General features: G+C 42.2%; 2 protein-coding genes across 2 annotated transcripts in view; one reads left to right on the top strand and one right to left on the bottom strand.

Moving 5' to 3' along the window:
* Positions 1–842: 842 nt before the first annotated feature.
* On the bottom strand, positions 843–14,249 carry AQP11 (aquaporin 11). Its single transcript, XM_066175570.1, has 4 exons — positions 13,946–14,249; positions 13,203–13,847; positions 9,008–9,124; positions 843–2,150 (listed from the first exon to the last, which is right to left on the bottom strand). Exons 2-4 carry the CDS (start codon positions 13,795–13,797, stop codon positions 2,098–2,100), a joined length of 765 nt encoding a protein of 254 aa, XP_066031667.1. The 5' UTR covers positions 13,798–13,847; positions 13,946–14,249; the 3' UTR covers positions 843–2,097.
* Positions 13,767–15,649, top strand: part of PAK1 (p21 (RAC1) activated kinase 1) — a 103,298-nt gene continuing 101,415 nt past the window's right edge. The window contains exon 1 of the mRNA XM_066175564.1: positions 13,767–13,901. The gene's annotated coding sequence lies outside the window, so the exon portion shown is untranslated. The remainder of the gene's footprint in view (positions 13,902–15,649) is intronic.

The following is a 15,649-nucleotide window of genomic DNA, read 5'->3' as shown; positions in this document are numbered from 1 at the left end:
GTGATTTTTAAACAAAATTTATATTCTAGTGCCTATATAAATAGCAACTACTTGTTAATCACCCAGATATGTACCAATTTCTCTTAAACTGTATATTGTGCCAAAATAAACAAGGCAGACACGGAAAAGTCAGATCTGATCTGACCTCTTCACTTTATGGACTTTGCTTTTGCAAGCCATCAAAAATGATGTGGAAGTAGGGCCTCTAATCTAACAAATCTTGGCTGCCTGCAGGTTTGTATATCTGCTTTCTCTTTTCTTTGTCTATTTTTATGCTCTTCGAGGTTTATTTTTGAGACTTTTATCCTGTGGCCTCCATGGGCTCAGAGGAGACATCAAATCATGTAGATTTTGAAAGACTTGTTTCCATAAGAAATAAGGTGAAAAAGTGGGGGAAAAAAACAATGAGGTATGGATCACTTTAAAAATAGGTAAACAAGATAAAAAGCAGTAAAGCAAGAAAGGGGAGTTAGAAACCCCCAAGAAGATCTGTTTTAGAAGCAGAACAAGGTATAAAAATAAGTATTTTTTCAGAGGATCACATCTTTTCAGGCTCAGTGTGCTGGTGTGTGGTCCTTGCCGTGGGGAGTTTTAACAAGGACAAATTTCCTTTGGTAGATCTACTCACACTATGGCTGAAGAGCTGCTGAATGATAACCCAGCAGTTCTAGTTCTCTTCAGCATATTAGCAGGCTAATTTTTTTAATTAATAACTGAATACAGGGTCATGGATAGGACTCTTGTATGTAAAGCACGTTCATACAGTTGATTTAATTTTGCAATATAATCTTACAGGTACCTTGGAAAAATAAAACAAGAAAAGATTTTATTGCAACAAGGAAGAAATTACATGGAAATATTTACTTCCCAAACTCTGGCAAAAAAGATAGCTGACAATAGTAGCTGTTAAAGACTTCATCAGTTTACTGTGAAAACCCTCCCATCTGATTGCCTTTCTCCTAAAATGTAGTTTATAAGGTGACTTGGATGATGCGGTGAGGGATGTGATACTGAGATCTTTGTAGAATTTGTTAACCATCTCTCCTTTCAAACTAAGTAACCATAAAAACTGAATTAACTCTTGAATTTGAGAAATATATTTTGGTGTGTTTAAAAATTAAGCTGCAGCCAGAAGAAGATACCTCATGCTGGAAACAGCTTCAGAGGATGGTACCCATCAGGTTTTTGCCTCAGCCGAGGCTATAAAGGGCATGCTTGTGTATGTAGCTTTCCTGTAGTTTTTATCTCTGTTATTCTGCATTGCAGATTCATTTGTTTTTTAAAGAAGTTGTTAAGAGCTACATAAAATCAAGGACAAATTGAGTACTGCATGAGTCATCCCTCTATACTGTGTCTATGTGAAGAGGCAGCAGTAACTGCTGATAAAAAACAGAGGGTTTTGCCTAAAATGCCACTTGATGTGTGTGTCTACAGAATTTTATGGTATTTTATTACTGCTTTTTCCAACCAAGGTAAAACATTCAGCAGTCTCAATGGACAGAGCCTTCCTGGAAGGAAGCGAGGGGTTACTTACCTGAACTCAACTATTATTAAAACAATGTTGGTCATAGACTTTTAATTTTGGTGTAGGGTGCCTCTAGAACAGAGCTGTGGAGGCTCTTCTAGGGAGTAGTGTAGCCTTTCTTCCTCTCAGAGGTAAGTATATGGCAAGTAGGAATATGATGATGTCAGTATGAGAAATCTTCAGCTGCCTTTTTGCCGGTGCCTTCAGTGGGAAGAAATCCAATAAAATCAAACCCGGAAAGGACGAGGTATTTCTCTAAAATTAGTTTTGCATGCTAATAAAGGTCAGCAAATGGCACTTATGGCTAAAGTGACAAAGTTTGTGTTTTAACAGTCTCTCACATTCATATGGCTTAACTGAAAATGGTGGCAGATATTCCCAAAATCCCAATATGCATTTACAAAATTATTATTTGAATACAAAGTGGTAAGTCAAATATTTCAAACACGAAATCTGAAAATACAGCATAAAGACGGCACGGAAGTCTGTCAACAGTTCTCTGAAAGCTTTATGTCTGCAGATGTTGAAAATATTTTTTCATGTAGTGCTCCCAAATTTCAGGATTTGATGTCTCAAGATATCCGAGGAAAGATTTCATCCCATATAAAAGCTACAAGTATTGTACCTGAAATGAGAAGTTACAGAAAGGACCTTTAAATGCATTTGAGAAGGACACAGTACTGGTATGAAAAATAAACATGTTGAAGTATTTGAGTGTCTAACACAATACAGCAGGGACTGCATCAGTACTTTTTGCAAAGAAAGCTTCAATAGGCCATGCAAGTGCTCCATGTGAGTTAATAGTCTTGTTTTCCTAGTATGGTTAATGCTTTGATCTGTGTAAGCCAAGCCAAAGGCAGAGAGTTTGGCTGGGTGAACCCAACACGGGCACCTTCCTGTTCCTGATCAGGGCTTCTTTCTTTGTAGCTGGATGTATAAATGATTAAACCAGCAACTTAACCTCCATCCCTCACCTGAGTTTGTTAGCTGTGTCTGTTTTGACAACCACATCATTTTTTTAGGTGCTGCCAAGTGGGTATAAGATAGTGGGTGTTTTTTTGAACATCATTCTCATTTAGGGTTTATTCTGAAGCTGAAAAAATGGTAACATTAGAGATAGTGTATGATTCTCATAAAGAAACTTTTATCTCAAGTTGGAAGGGACCCATAAATCCAAAGGGCATCCAAATACAGTTTATTATGATTTTTTATTTACTGCAGGAAAAGAAATTAGTTTATTCTTTCAGAGACGAAGAGGATCCTGCTTGTGCCTGAGGAGGATCCTGCGGATGTCCACACATAATCTTGTATTTATGAAACTTCTTAGATCACAAGAAAAGCTTATTGAAAGGGATTGTTTAGTCCAGTCTGCCACTCTGCAGGACTTTGCCTATGCTGGATGGGTCAGTGAGACTTTCCCTGGCTGAGTCCCAAAAAACGTCCATGCTGGAGACTGGAGCATTTCTCCAGGAAACTCATTTCAGTCTTGCTGCACTCGTCCTCCTGAATGTTTTCCTGGAGTCTAAACTGAACTTCCCATGCCCTAATTTGTAGCCTTGCTGTTGCCAAAAAGAATGGTTAATCTCTATTATCCTTGTAACCACTGAAATAATGCCAGACTGTGCTTAAATCACGCTTTCATCTTATTTTTGCAGCCTAAACCAGTCTGGTTCCCTCAGCCTTCCCTCTCAGGTACTCTAGGCCCTTCATCATCTTTGTGGTCCTGCACTGCCTGGATTCTGTTTTTTGACACATTGCTCTTGAACTAGGGGACTCCAAACCACCCATGTTCCAGATGCCACATCCCAAGCATTGAGTAGAGAGAGGCAATAGTCACAGAATCAATTCACTTGGAAAACCCCTGTGAGATCGTGGAGTTCAACCTATGACCTGACACCACCATGACAATAGATCTGAGTGCCACGTCCAGTCTTTCCTTAAACACCTCCAGGAACAGTGACCTCCACCACCTCCCTGGGCAGATCTTTCCAATATCTAATCACGCTTTCAGTGAAGAAATTCTTCCTAATGTCCAACCTAAACCTCCCCTGGCACAGCTTATGCCTTTGTCTTCTCATCCCATCACTGGTTGCCTGGGAGAACAGTCTGACACCTTCTCTACCCCAGCTACATCCTCCTTTCAGGTATTTGTGGAGTGATAGAGTCCTCCCTGAACTTTTTTCTTCTCCAATTTAAACAACCCCAGCTCCCTCAGCTACTTTTCATAAGACTTGTGTTCCAGACCCTTCACCAGCTCAGTTGACCTTCTCTAGACCCACTCCAGCACCTCAATGTCCTTCCTGAACTGAGGGGGTCCAGAACTGGACACAGGACTCAAGGTGTGGCTTCAGGCTGAGTACAGGGGGCCAGTCACTTCCCTGGTCCTGCTGGACACACTATTGTTGGTGCAGTGCAGGTGCCATTGACCTTCTTGGCCACCTGGGCACACACTGGCTCATGTTCAGCTGCTGTCAACCAGCACCCCCAGGTCTCTTTCTGCTGGGCCACTCTCCACCCACTCTGACCCCAGCCTGTAGCCCTGCTTGGGATTGTTGTGGCCAAAGTGTAGGACCCAGCACTTGGTCTTGTTGAATCTCATGTTGTTGGTCTCAGCCCACCTCTGCAGCCTGTGGAGATCCCTCTGCAGAAGTGCTGATCCCAAACTGCTCCATCATGTGCTTTGTCTTGCAGAGAGAGCAAACTCTTGTGAACAAACTTCAATTCAGGTCACTGTTAAACATACTGGGGAGTGTGAACTCCCAGTACTGACACCAGCATACCCTGCATGGTATTGGCCACCAGCCAGGTGTCAACCCATTGATTGTGACAGTTTGAGGTCAGTGGTTTAGCCAATCTTTATTCCATCTAACAGTCTTTTTGTGTGAGCCCACTTTGAACCAAGAACACTGTGGGAGGTTGTATCAAAAGCCTTACTGAAGTGAAGGTACACTACATCCCTGCTCCTTCCTCATTCCTACATACATTCATCACAGAAGGCAACCAGGCTGGTCACCCCCACTAAGTCTGTGCTGACTGCTCCTGTGTTTATCTTTGTGTTGTTTACATGGTTGGATGTGGATTCCTAGACTAGATACTCCACCATCTTCCCACTGACTGAAGCGAGACCAACTAACTTATAATTCCCTGGCTTCTCTCTTCTCCTTCTCAAAAGCAGGCATAGTATTACACATTTCCCATTGGCAGGAACCTCCTCTAACTGCAGTAATTTCTCATAAATGAAGGACAATTCCAACAGTGGCCAACTCTATCTTCATTTCTAGGTGAATCCCACTAGAGTCAATGGATTCACAATCACATAATGTTGTTCCTATTTATAACTCCCTATTTATTTCTTCCTTTCCAAAACCTTAGTGAGTTACACAGAGGTTTGGGAGCAAATTTTGCTTGGGAAGACTGAGTGGTACCTCAGCCTTTTCCATGCCATCCATCATTAGGTTGTCTCCCCCATCCAGCAATGGACCTTCATTTTCTCTGGAAATTTGTGATTGGTGTATTTGAAACTCTGCATTTCCCTGCTCTTAGTTTTGGCTGAGCTCTAACCTTCCTGACTTTGTTTCCAACTGCCTGTGCAAAGCTCTTATACTCCTCCTTTGCTGCCTGTCCCAGTTTCAACTTCTTACATGTTCTCCTTTGTTGTAGGGAAGCTCTTTGTCTTGCCAGCAGGGCTTTTTGTCCAAATTCCCAGTGTAACACTATGTGACAGATTCCTTCTGCACATCTAAATCTATTACTGACCTCTCATGAACTTTTTCTAAAAATCACCTTTTCCCATTTATAGCAGGTTCCAAGGGAATTACTACTGATTTAGCAATTCCCTAAATAAGCAGAGTTCTGTTTTGAAGTCCAAAGTCTGGACAGCTCTGCTATTTACCTAACCAGTCTTCCTTTGCACCCTGAACTCTTGTGAGGACTACAACCCAAGTGGCCGCATTCAGGACCCATTCTTCTCTGTAGGCAGGTCAAGTTCAGCATTACCACTCACTGGTACTTTAGTATTTGAATTAGACATAATTACTGACAGTTTCTAGGAACTTCACTGATTGCATCCACTCATTGCATAAGAGTTTTCACTCTGTCAGATGATGTGTGTGCAACTGAAAACCCCCATGAGGACCAGGGTCTAGGAATCAGAATAGTTTGTTTTCCAGTTGTTTGTTGAAAACCTCCTTTGCTGCCAAGTCCCTGAGATACTGAACACTTCACTGCACACGGACTTGGAATTCTTGTTTCTTTGCTTAAGTGTTCTGAACTTGCTGGCAGTCTCAGAATAGCCTCTCCTCTGAGCAGAAAGGTCAAAGTCTCACCTTCTGCCTTCTCCCTTGTTTACCTCCTCCATTTACATCTACTGCTAAATAACTGTTCTGACACTTATTTTCTAAGGAACAGTATTAGTCTTTATAGTAAAACTGATCTAAAGAAGGGGGTCCTGGTTCTGATTTTATAGTGTTAGAAACATAGCAGGAGGCTAGGCCAGGCTGGATGGCTTTGAGCATCTAGGTCTAGTGGAAGGTGTCTCTGCCCCTAGCAGGGGGGTTGGAACTGGATGGTCTCCAATGTCCCTCACTCTACAATACAATTCTATGATATGCTAAGCTGTCAACTGTCCAGGAAAGAGCATTTCATTTTATTGACCTCATGACTATCTTGTCACCAACTCTTCCATTTGTAGCTGCCATGTCCCTGGTACTGTAAGAGCAGCCTTAGCTCAGTCCCCATCATTACTGATGGTATAATCATGCCTGGACAACTAGCATGAATTCCTTTGGCAGTTAAACAGAAACCATCTTTGTTCCACTGGTACTTACTGAGTCTGTTCACAGTGCAGAACTTAGGCCTGCCTGTGCTAAGTTATAAACAGTTGCTGGCACCTCTCTTTATTGCAGGAATCCAGAGTTCAATGCTGCTGGAGAATCAGCTTCACCAGAACATCGGTGAAGCCATTTTGAAAAATGAGTAATTAACTACAGCGTCAAGATTAAATTCCTGAAAGACCATAGACCACCAGTAGATTTGTTTATCCTGAAAGAAAACTTTCATTTTATCCTTGTCTAGTGAAAGTGATAATCAATCTTCTTCTTCTTCCAAGTGTCCTTTCTAAGAACACTGTTTACATCGTGCTTACAGTCAGATCAGGATTCAGTTATAACCTGAACTCTCTCCATATCCTTGCCCTCATGGATTTTTGCTGCAGCCATAAATGAGAATATATTGCACTTTGCACGGGCAATTTTAAGTTTCATGATATGTTAGTCCATGGTTCTACTGTGAGGTAGTTATTGCAGCAAAATAAAATAACCCTTCTGAAAGAATTTCCCAAAGTAAGAACAAAATAATTTAACCATCTAAGAGGCTGATGCTGGAAGAAGTAAGACATCAGATTAGCATATCATTGTGACTCTGCCAGTTTCTAGGAAGTCTGAAACAGCACTTCTGCTGACAGGTGGATTCTGAAAGTAGTTTTTACAATTGAATTTAAAATATCCCTTCCCTCATCATGTACTTTCATGATTCTGCTTAGAGGTTCTTTCCACAAGAATTTATCATCGTAACAGGTCATTTTCTTAGATGCCTCATCATTTTGTCCAATCGTGAAAGAAAAAAATCTATTCCTATTATTTTCTTATTTTCAAAATGTGTCAGAAAAAATCACTTCATATTAAGATTTGTAGATCTGCACTCCTGTAGTCATCAATTCAGTTTTCAAATACAGCAATCTCCTCTATACTTCTACCTCAGACACTGTATTTGTTTAGAACTCTTTATTTATAAGGTGTCTTAAATGTATCCATGAAACATCCTTGTTCTGTAAGGAGATATTTTTATCACCATTAGATTACTCAGTCCTTCAGGTGATCCACAGACCTGAGATCTGTCACTAAATCTTGGCTACAGTAGTGACACTGTGCAAGAAGTGATGTGTCCTGAGTATTCACATCTTTACAACTGCTCAGTCTGGAGGAGTTCCTTTCCCTCATAGATCAAGAGACAGCATTCAATGTATTCTTTATGTATATTGCAGGTGTTAACTAATGATAAACCACCGTTTATGAATTTTCATAGAAATGTAACATTGCTCCCTAATCATATTCTACGTTCCTTAAGTCATGGGTCCATTTCGGTTAACGGTTGTTGATTTTCTTACATCAAAAATCACCGGGAGGTTTTCTGCAAAGCTGTTCTGCAGGACACATCTTGGCATGTAAGTAGAACATGGGGTTTCAGAATGCCTCCTGTTTCTTTAAATCACTTGCCAAAATATTAAATCCCACATACTTACAACCTGGAAAATCTTTAAATGGTTCTGAGGTTGAAATCACTTAATGAAAGCTAAAGCTGAATTGTGAGAAATGTTATGTGGTCTGTCAGGACCCGAGCAATGCTGATCAGCTTTGCCTACGACATTTCATTAATTACTGACTGAACAGTTATCAAGCTTATTCTATTGTTCAGTCATCCTGTTTAGAGATCTTATTCAACTAGGCTATATCAAAGTGAATTTTTGTTAGGTTTAAACTTCCATCTTTCTTTTTGGCTGACAGAGTCAAGCCAAGTAGAACACGCCCATATGTGAACTCAAGAAAAGGAAGTTTTTGGTCATAACAGGAGTTCTTTCCAGTGTTTCCTGTGTATATTTTACATCCTGTTGTTCCGTCATCACTGTTGTACCTTCTAATAGGATTAACAGTCATGAAAGAATTTGGGATTAGCAGACTGCTTCTTTATATACCCTAAGCAGAAAGCTCAAGATTTGTAGGGACCAACTGTAAACAAACAACAGCATGAAGTATCACATGGAGCATTTTCATCTGCACACAGCTAGAAGTCACAATTAATAGCTTCCAAATTAAAACCGTAATTTAAGTTAGAAAAAACCTAGTTGCTAACATCTTTTTATTCCTAAACTAAAAGCAGACTGTGTCCAACAGCGACTAGGGGAAAAACACAGAACGGGAACTGCAAAATTTAGACACTGTGTGGAGAAAAATCATAGAAGTGGTAATTGAGAAAGCATATTTAAGGCACTTGTCCCAATACCTGTGGGTAGGGTTGGTTTTTCAATTTATAATCCCCTTGTTTTTGTAAATGGTCACAAAACAAGACAGACACTGTGTGATAACCAGTATATTTCTCTTTTTGAAGTTAATCAGGCTGATATTTACTTTCAGGTAAGGACCACATGATCTTTAAAGGTCCTTCCCAATCCAAATAATTCTACAGTTCACAAAACAGTGCTGCAGACACTCTACATAGAGCACTAAAAAAGTTTAAAATACACAGCCTGCATTTGCAAAATGAAACCATGATTCTGAATGACTTCAACACATATATTATAATTTACTATTTTCTGGATTTATTTAATGCAAAAATCAAGCACTCTCAAATAAAGAACACTTATTTCTAGATTTATGAACCATGTGCTAAATAACACTTTCTCAAACACATAAAGTCTTAAGAACTTACCTAAGCATGGTGCTATCCAATATACTAGTGTGTAACTCAAAAATTTGTCATAGAAACAATCTGCATGTAATGAAAAAGCCAGTGCTGGGTTAAATATTGCTCCTGTGAGATTTCCACCTGCAATAAGATGTAAACAGCATGAAATCAAATCATCTTTCTTAATATTTACTTTAAATTCAAATGCGCATAGACCATACTACAAGAAATCTACACCCTGCAATAAAATGAATTAACCAGAAACAGTTTGAACAGGTAAAACTCTTCTGAAGTTATCCACCTGATGATGTAGTAAACAGCTGAACTGTTTTCTCAAAGGCTTTAAAACGTGTGAAGTTACCGGTGAGCTAAAAATTCCTTTATCTCTTTCTAGCAAATATTCTTTAAAGAGATAGGTCTGGCTAATGCTGAATGTTTCTATTGATAAAGCTAGAAGCTATTTCCATATCATGATTTTAGAGGAGACAGAAATTACTTTAGCCATTACATTTCAGCCTTGTGTCACATGAAGCACATATGCAAGATAAAAGAAAAAACTGTCAAGTAGTGTTCTTGCTAAGCTGACCTCCATACTTTCTTATAAGAACACTATTATTATATCAATGTACAGAATGTTAAGATTTTCAGGTGGTATAACAACTGTGGGAAAACTCTGCATGTTGTTCAACGAAAATAAAAGCGAGTGCCACTCCACTGTCTTGCAGAAGGAAGCCAAGCATCTTTCCTTGCCTCTAATTTCAGATGTAAATGAAGTTGCCTAAACATTTTCTAAATAACAAGATCCAAACACAGTACACTGGGGACTAAACTGTAATTACACTGCAGATGAACCTGGAGCTAAGTGTGTTAAATTCTGACATACGTTGTTCCTCTCATTGCAACTGCAGAAAAAGCATTAGTCATAGCTAAATTACCTATATTCCTGTACTGTTACTTACTTACCACCCCATACCTGTTTTATCTATTAACCTATTCCATAAAATATTCTATAATTGGATCTGTATAATTCATAACAGCTTATTCTTGACTTCTCCCCAAATAAGCTTCTATGAGCTTTGAACTTACCCTTTGTACAAATACCCTGCTGCTGTAATCCTCATTTACTATGACTGTGCAGTCATTTTTCCAAAGTTTTAGTAAGGTCTTTGTCATTCTCTTCTTCTGTATTTCTCTCTCTATATTCTTCTTATTATTTCTTTTACTAGTATTATTACAGTTCAGGAAAATTTTCATCTTTGTTTGCCTACTCAGTTTACTGTGGTTTTACACTTGTTCTCAAGAACAAGTCAGATTTACTGTGCAGTCTGTTTTTCTGCACACTGACATATTAGCAATGTCCACGGTTGCCAGGAAGCCCAGCTACAATAATTTACTTTGCTTTAATCTATTTATGACTTCACTGCTTCTGCTTTTATATCCACAAACATACAGTTGAAAGCAGAATTTCACTCTCAGGATGCAGTTGATGAACATTAAGCATTAGACAGAGTTTTAACTGCTGTATTTCTTCAAAATTCATTACTAATAACTACCGGAATATCAACAATAGGCCAGGGACACCACTATAATCTTACTTAAAATTACTTATTTAACACCTCATTCTGTGTACCAGAGAAGACAGATTATTTTATGGCAGAAGAAGTGTAATTTCTTTGATGAGGTATGCATAAAACTTTAAAAGGGGAAGTAATGCCACACAGTGCATGAGAAAGTAATTTTACCTTTTTGCCCTTATTAAAGGCCAAAATTAGGAAGAAACTCAGAATTAAATATAGGTATGTCATTTGTACCTTGATATGTTAGGCTCAGAAAAATCAAATCAATTTCATATGATTCTGACTTAACAGTAATGCTGCCAGTAAATTAAAAAGCCCTCAAAAGGTGTATTTTTAACCCCTAAATAAGTATTTTCCCAAAGGAATTATACAAAAATATTCTTTACCATCTTGTATATGGTCTGCATCCTTAGATAATGAGTCATTTCTTTAATAGATAAAGACATAATGTTCTTTTTTCCCCCCCTTTATTTAGTAGAAAAAAGAAAATAAAGTATTGGACCTTTTGTGTACAGTATATACTACTATAAAAATTTGGGTTGTGTAGGACTAAATGTAAAAAAAAAAAAGCAAATATTTTTAATTGTGAAAAAGTATAAGAAAAACTAAAGAAACAGCTTGTAATTTTGATAATACTGTATAACCTGATGTTATTTGTTGGAATAAGGCACATGGCAGACCTATAAACAGTAAAAAAAGAGGTGCAGAAGATTTCCTGAGAAGGATCCAGCCCAGCTAAATTATGCATCTGTCTGTCTTCACAGCCTGCAGATGAGAACTCACCCTGCTGGAGGCCCCTATTTGTGACACCGGATTTGTCAGTGACTCTCACTACTTCGTGTAAGAAACAGAGTTGGGACAGACACGGTTAGGGTTATGCCATGAGATCCTCAGGATATATGGGATATGTGCAGCACACATCGTCCATGGCCACTTCCCAGGCTTCTCATTACTGCCTCAGCTATGACAGGATCTGAACACCTCTGTATTTTTATAATAGACAAGTAGATTGCAGATTAAAAGAAATGCAAGGAAAAATGTCCAGGTAGCACAGGGTGTTGTGCACACGATGCAAAAGAGGCCTGAGGTTTCCTAGAAGTAATTGCAGATCGATTGCACCAGCGAGTCCCAACCAGCCTGAGTTTATGGCATGGAAGGGCACTTGCAAACACTCAGCCTTCTCCGCTAGAAAAAGACAGGAACCTGGCCAATGACACTGGGAACGAATTTTTTGTATGAATGAACTAAAAGAAAGGCAATGTGACACGTATTATTTTATGACTTTGCTCAGGAGAAGAATGTCAGGAATCAGGAATGCAGATTTCTATGCTTGTAGAAGAGGGTGGAGGATATTTGGCTATACTTCCACTAAGCAACTCAGAAATATATTTAATGTCCTCAAATGCACTGACACCTTGCTTCTGCTTTTAGAAAGTAGTTCAAATTGCTAAGTTAATTCTCAAAATTCCCCATCGACTTTTAGGCATTAGCTAATTTCAGCTAAAGATAATGAGTAAAGATTTTTACATTACTACATCTGAAAATGTGACTGTACAGTGTTCTAGATGCTATTATGTTAAATAGCATTAATACAGCTAAACCTTTAGGAGAAGGCATCAGTGACATCTTGGACGTTTGCGGGTAAGAGAAGTGATCTCCCTCTCTCAAAGGGATTTGGTAATTCCCTAGATGACTTTTTCTGTGGTAGGGGCAGTACCAACAGCAAGAGTTCTGTAATCATCTCTTTCACCCCTCCAAGCTACACAATCTCCTGGCCAGTAGGAGGACTCCCTGCAGGGCAATCCTCAAGCGACCTAACAACTTTAGTCACTTCGGTGGGGACAAGAGGGAACATCAACAGTCAGAAGAAAGACCTTCAGACTGACTCCCCTCACCTCTCCCTTCCCACTGATCCAGAGAGGATGCATAGGTGACAGCATCCCAGCGCTGGGAAGGACGAGGTGACAACCAGGTAGCGAAAAGCAGGGATGTGGACTGTCTTGGTGACATGGACACAGATGGCATTACAGACAAGGGAGGCTCTAATGCAACAGGCACCTGTTTTTCCCCTTTTTTTTTACATTTGGTGTCGTGAGGTATTATTTCTGTATGCATTCCACAAATAACCATTCCCGCTTCTGATTTAAGGAAGTAGTTAAATAAACTGCACTGATATGAATTATGCATTATTTAAATGCAGAGCTTCCATATTACCAGTTTGTACCCTGCTGTTGCACAATCAGCACTTTCTCCTGATGCAGCCAGCGGTGCTCTCCCAATGTCACTTAGTAATCAGAGCACATAGTATGAAATCTCTCACGCTGTATAAATAGTTGGATTATGAAACAATCCTTCACTGAGTATTTTAACACTTAACCATATGTACTTGCAGACGTGACATTACTTTAACTGCGTAACTCATTTAATTCTTAACCCCATCCCTGCCTGGAATGCAACCAGGCAAACTTTATATAAACGCCAAGTGAAGTTTGCATATGTCAGACGATACAAAAAGAAATCATCATGGAAAGTGTAATTTAAAAAAAAGCATTGTGCACCTTAACACTTCTAAGAAAACAGTAAGAACCTCTTCCATTACAGCTTTATTGCAGGAACAGAAGAAAAAAAGTAAAAAGACTAACCTGCATACACGAGCATGGTGATGAGAAGAGCAATCAAATGGACCCTGTATTTGGGATTAACACTTTCGGCTCGCAGGACGGCCAGCTGGAAAACGACAGAAAAGAGCAGTTCTATGCAGAACGCCTGCGTCTCTGTAGTCTGCATGGGGCTGCTGCAGCCCTGTGAGAGCGCTCCGAGATGTGGCTCTGTCATCTCCAGACTCCAGATAAACTGCATGAACGCTCTGGCGAGCACTGCAGCCACGAACTGAGCGGCGATCTTGAGTCCCCCCATGCTGAGCGATGTCCCGCCGCCCCACATGGGCTGCAGGGTCCCGCAGGGATTGCATGCGCTGCCGGCCAGGGTCAGGCCGTGCAGGACGGTGAAGCCGTAGGTGAGGGTGAGGGCGGTGTGCGGCTTCGGCTCCACGTTGCCGAGCAGGCTGAGCTCGTTCGTGCAGGCGCAAATCTGGAAGGTGCTGAACATCTCCACAAGGAAAGCGAAGAGGAGCGGGCGGGAGTACAGCCGGCGCCGGGCCAGCCTCCGGCACAGCCCCACGGCCACCACGACGCCGGACATCAGCAGCAGGGAGCTCCCGAGCCCACCGACAGCCATGCCCGGAGCTTCACAGGCCCGAGGGCTCGCCGAAGGTCCAGCCCCACCACCTGCGGGGAGAAAGCAAGCAGGAGGAGGGAAAATGCACCCGCTTTCCCCTGGAGGTAGGAACCAGCGTCTGTTCCCACCTGCGAGGAGCCTGACTCACCCTCCGCTCGGCGGAGCAAAGGGCAGGGGTGAGGCCAGGGGGATCCCGCTTCCTGCCAGGGCACGGGTTAGGACATGGAAGCTCTCTCCCTGCGGTGGAAGAGCGCGGGGAGGGGAGCGGGGGCAAGGGGGTTCTGCTGCCCCCTCAGCCCCTCCGCCGCGGGACGGACCGGGCTCCCCCGTCCCCTCAGCCTGCCGGAGGACAGGGAGGGAAGGGAGGGCCTCGGCTCCCGGCCGCGGGGGAACGGGAGGGGAGCCGATTTCCCCGGCGAGGTCGGCGTTGCGGTGCGTCCGTGGCTGCGGGAGCGGTTCCAGCCCCGGCGCGGAGCCGGGCACGGGCTCGGCCGCGCCGCCCCCTCCGGCGGGCGCTGCGGCACCGCGCATGCGGGCGGGGCGCGCGGGGAGCGGCGGGGGCGCGCGGGGGAGCTCCGGGGGCGCGCCCGGGCCGGCACCGGCACCGGCACCGCCGCCAGACGCGGCCCCGCCCGTCGGCGCCGTGCAGGTCCCTCGCCCCGCGGATTGCGACCAGCCAGAGAGAGGGGGGGAGACAGTGGTTATTTATTTAGAGTTGCGCCAGCCTGCGTGCTCGGTGGCGTTCAGCGAAAGGAGCACTCCAAGTATCAGAACTTTTTTTTTACTATTTATACATTGTAGCACACACAGGCATTAAAGAATCACAGGAACAATTAGGTTTGAAAAGACCTCTGACGTGACGTGGAGTCCAGCCTATGACCGAACACCACCATGTCAATAGACCATGCCACTAAGTGCCACATCCAGTCTTTCCTTAAACACCTCCAGGAGCGGTTACTCCACCACCTCCCTGGGCAGCTCATTCCAATGTCTAATCACTCCTTCTGTGAAGAAATTCTTCCTAATGTCCAGCCTAAACCTCCCTTAACACAGCAAAAGCTCATGCCTTCTCATCCTCTCGTTTGTTACCTGAAGAAGAGACCGACCCCCACCTGGCTACAGCCTCCTTTCAGGGAATTGTAGAGACATGAAGTCCCCCCTGAACCTCTTCCGCACTAAAGCGCCTTCAGCCCCCCCCCCATAAGATCTGTTCACCGACTACAAGTTACATAGTTCTCTTATTAATCAATACTCTGTCTTCTATTGGTTAATGATTCTCTCAGTTCTCATGCTAATTAGTCTGCAGGCTCAGTGTTTATCATCTTTGAGTCAGGGGGTTTCTTGGGTCAGGGGTGTGTGAGTTGGTGGTGAGGATCTCACCCTGCCGGAATTGCCTTTTACCCAGTTGGACCTGATTCAGCACAGTTGCTGAGTTGTCTTTTTTAGTTTCTTCCTTATCTTGTGAGTTTTGCCAAATGTCCTTGTGGCCTGTAAATTCTGTGCTGTGTCCACTCTCAGCATTACGTCCTTCTTCCCAAGCTTCCCCTTGGTCTCAAGTCGTGGAAACATGTTGAGCTCTAAATCTTTACAAGGCAATTCTGCTGACAATTAATTTGTGTTTCTAACACCCAGACATCACTTAGAGCTCGTTGGCTGCTCTCTTTCCTGGATGAAACCTCCTTTCTTGTCAATCAGGCTTGAAATATCCGAAGATCAAACGTTAGGGAACATCCTTTCTTAAGAAAATTTTTACATTTACCACATTTTGTAACGAGAGGGGTTTCTTTCCTGTGTTTTTGGGAACCTGGTGGTGCAAAAGGCAGGTGTGCAGATTGATTCAGCCTCTTCCTCC

The sequence above is a fragment of the Chamaea fasciata genome, unplaced genomic scaffold (assembly GCF_029207755.1).
Source record: "Chamaea fasciata isolate MVZ Bird 193981 ecotype frontalis unplaced genomic scaffold, bChaFas1.0.hap1 SCAF_2, whole genome shotgun sequence".
Lineage (NCBI taxonomy): Eukaryota > Metazoa > Chordata > Aves > Passeriformes > Sylviidae > Chamaea > Chamaea fasciata.
The sequence above is the reverse complement of the archived record's forward strand: the minus strand, read 5'-3'. Positions and strand labels throughout refer to the sequence as shown.

What these genes read in the sequence shown, in the direction of transcription:
- AQP11 (XM_066175570.1), bottom strand. Translation starts at nt 13,797, where the DNA reads ATGGCTGTCGGTGGGCTCGGGAGCTCCCTGCTGCTGATGTCCGGCGTC. An exon ending in CACCATGCTCGTGTATGCAG is followed by an intron (nt 9,125 to 13,202) that starts GTTAGTCTTTTT and finishes ATCTTATTGCAG; the next exon opens with GTGGAAATCTCACAGGAGCA. An exon ending in TTGGATAGCACCATGCTTAG is followed by an intron (nt 2,151 to 9,007) that starts GTAAGTTCTTAA and finishes TTCTCATTTCAG; the next exon opens with GTACAATACTTGTAGCTTTT.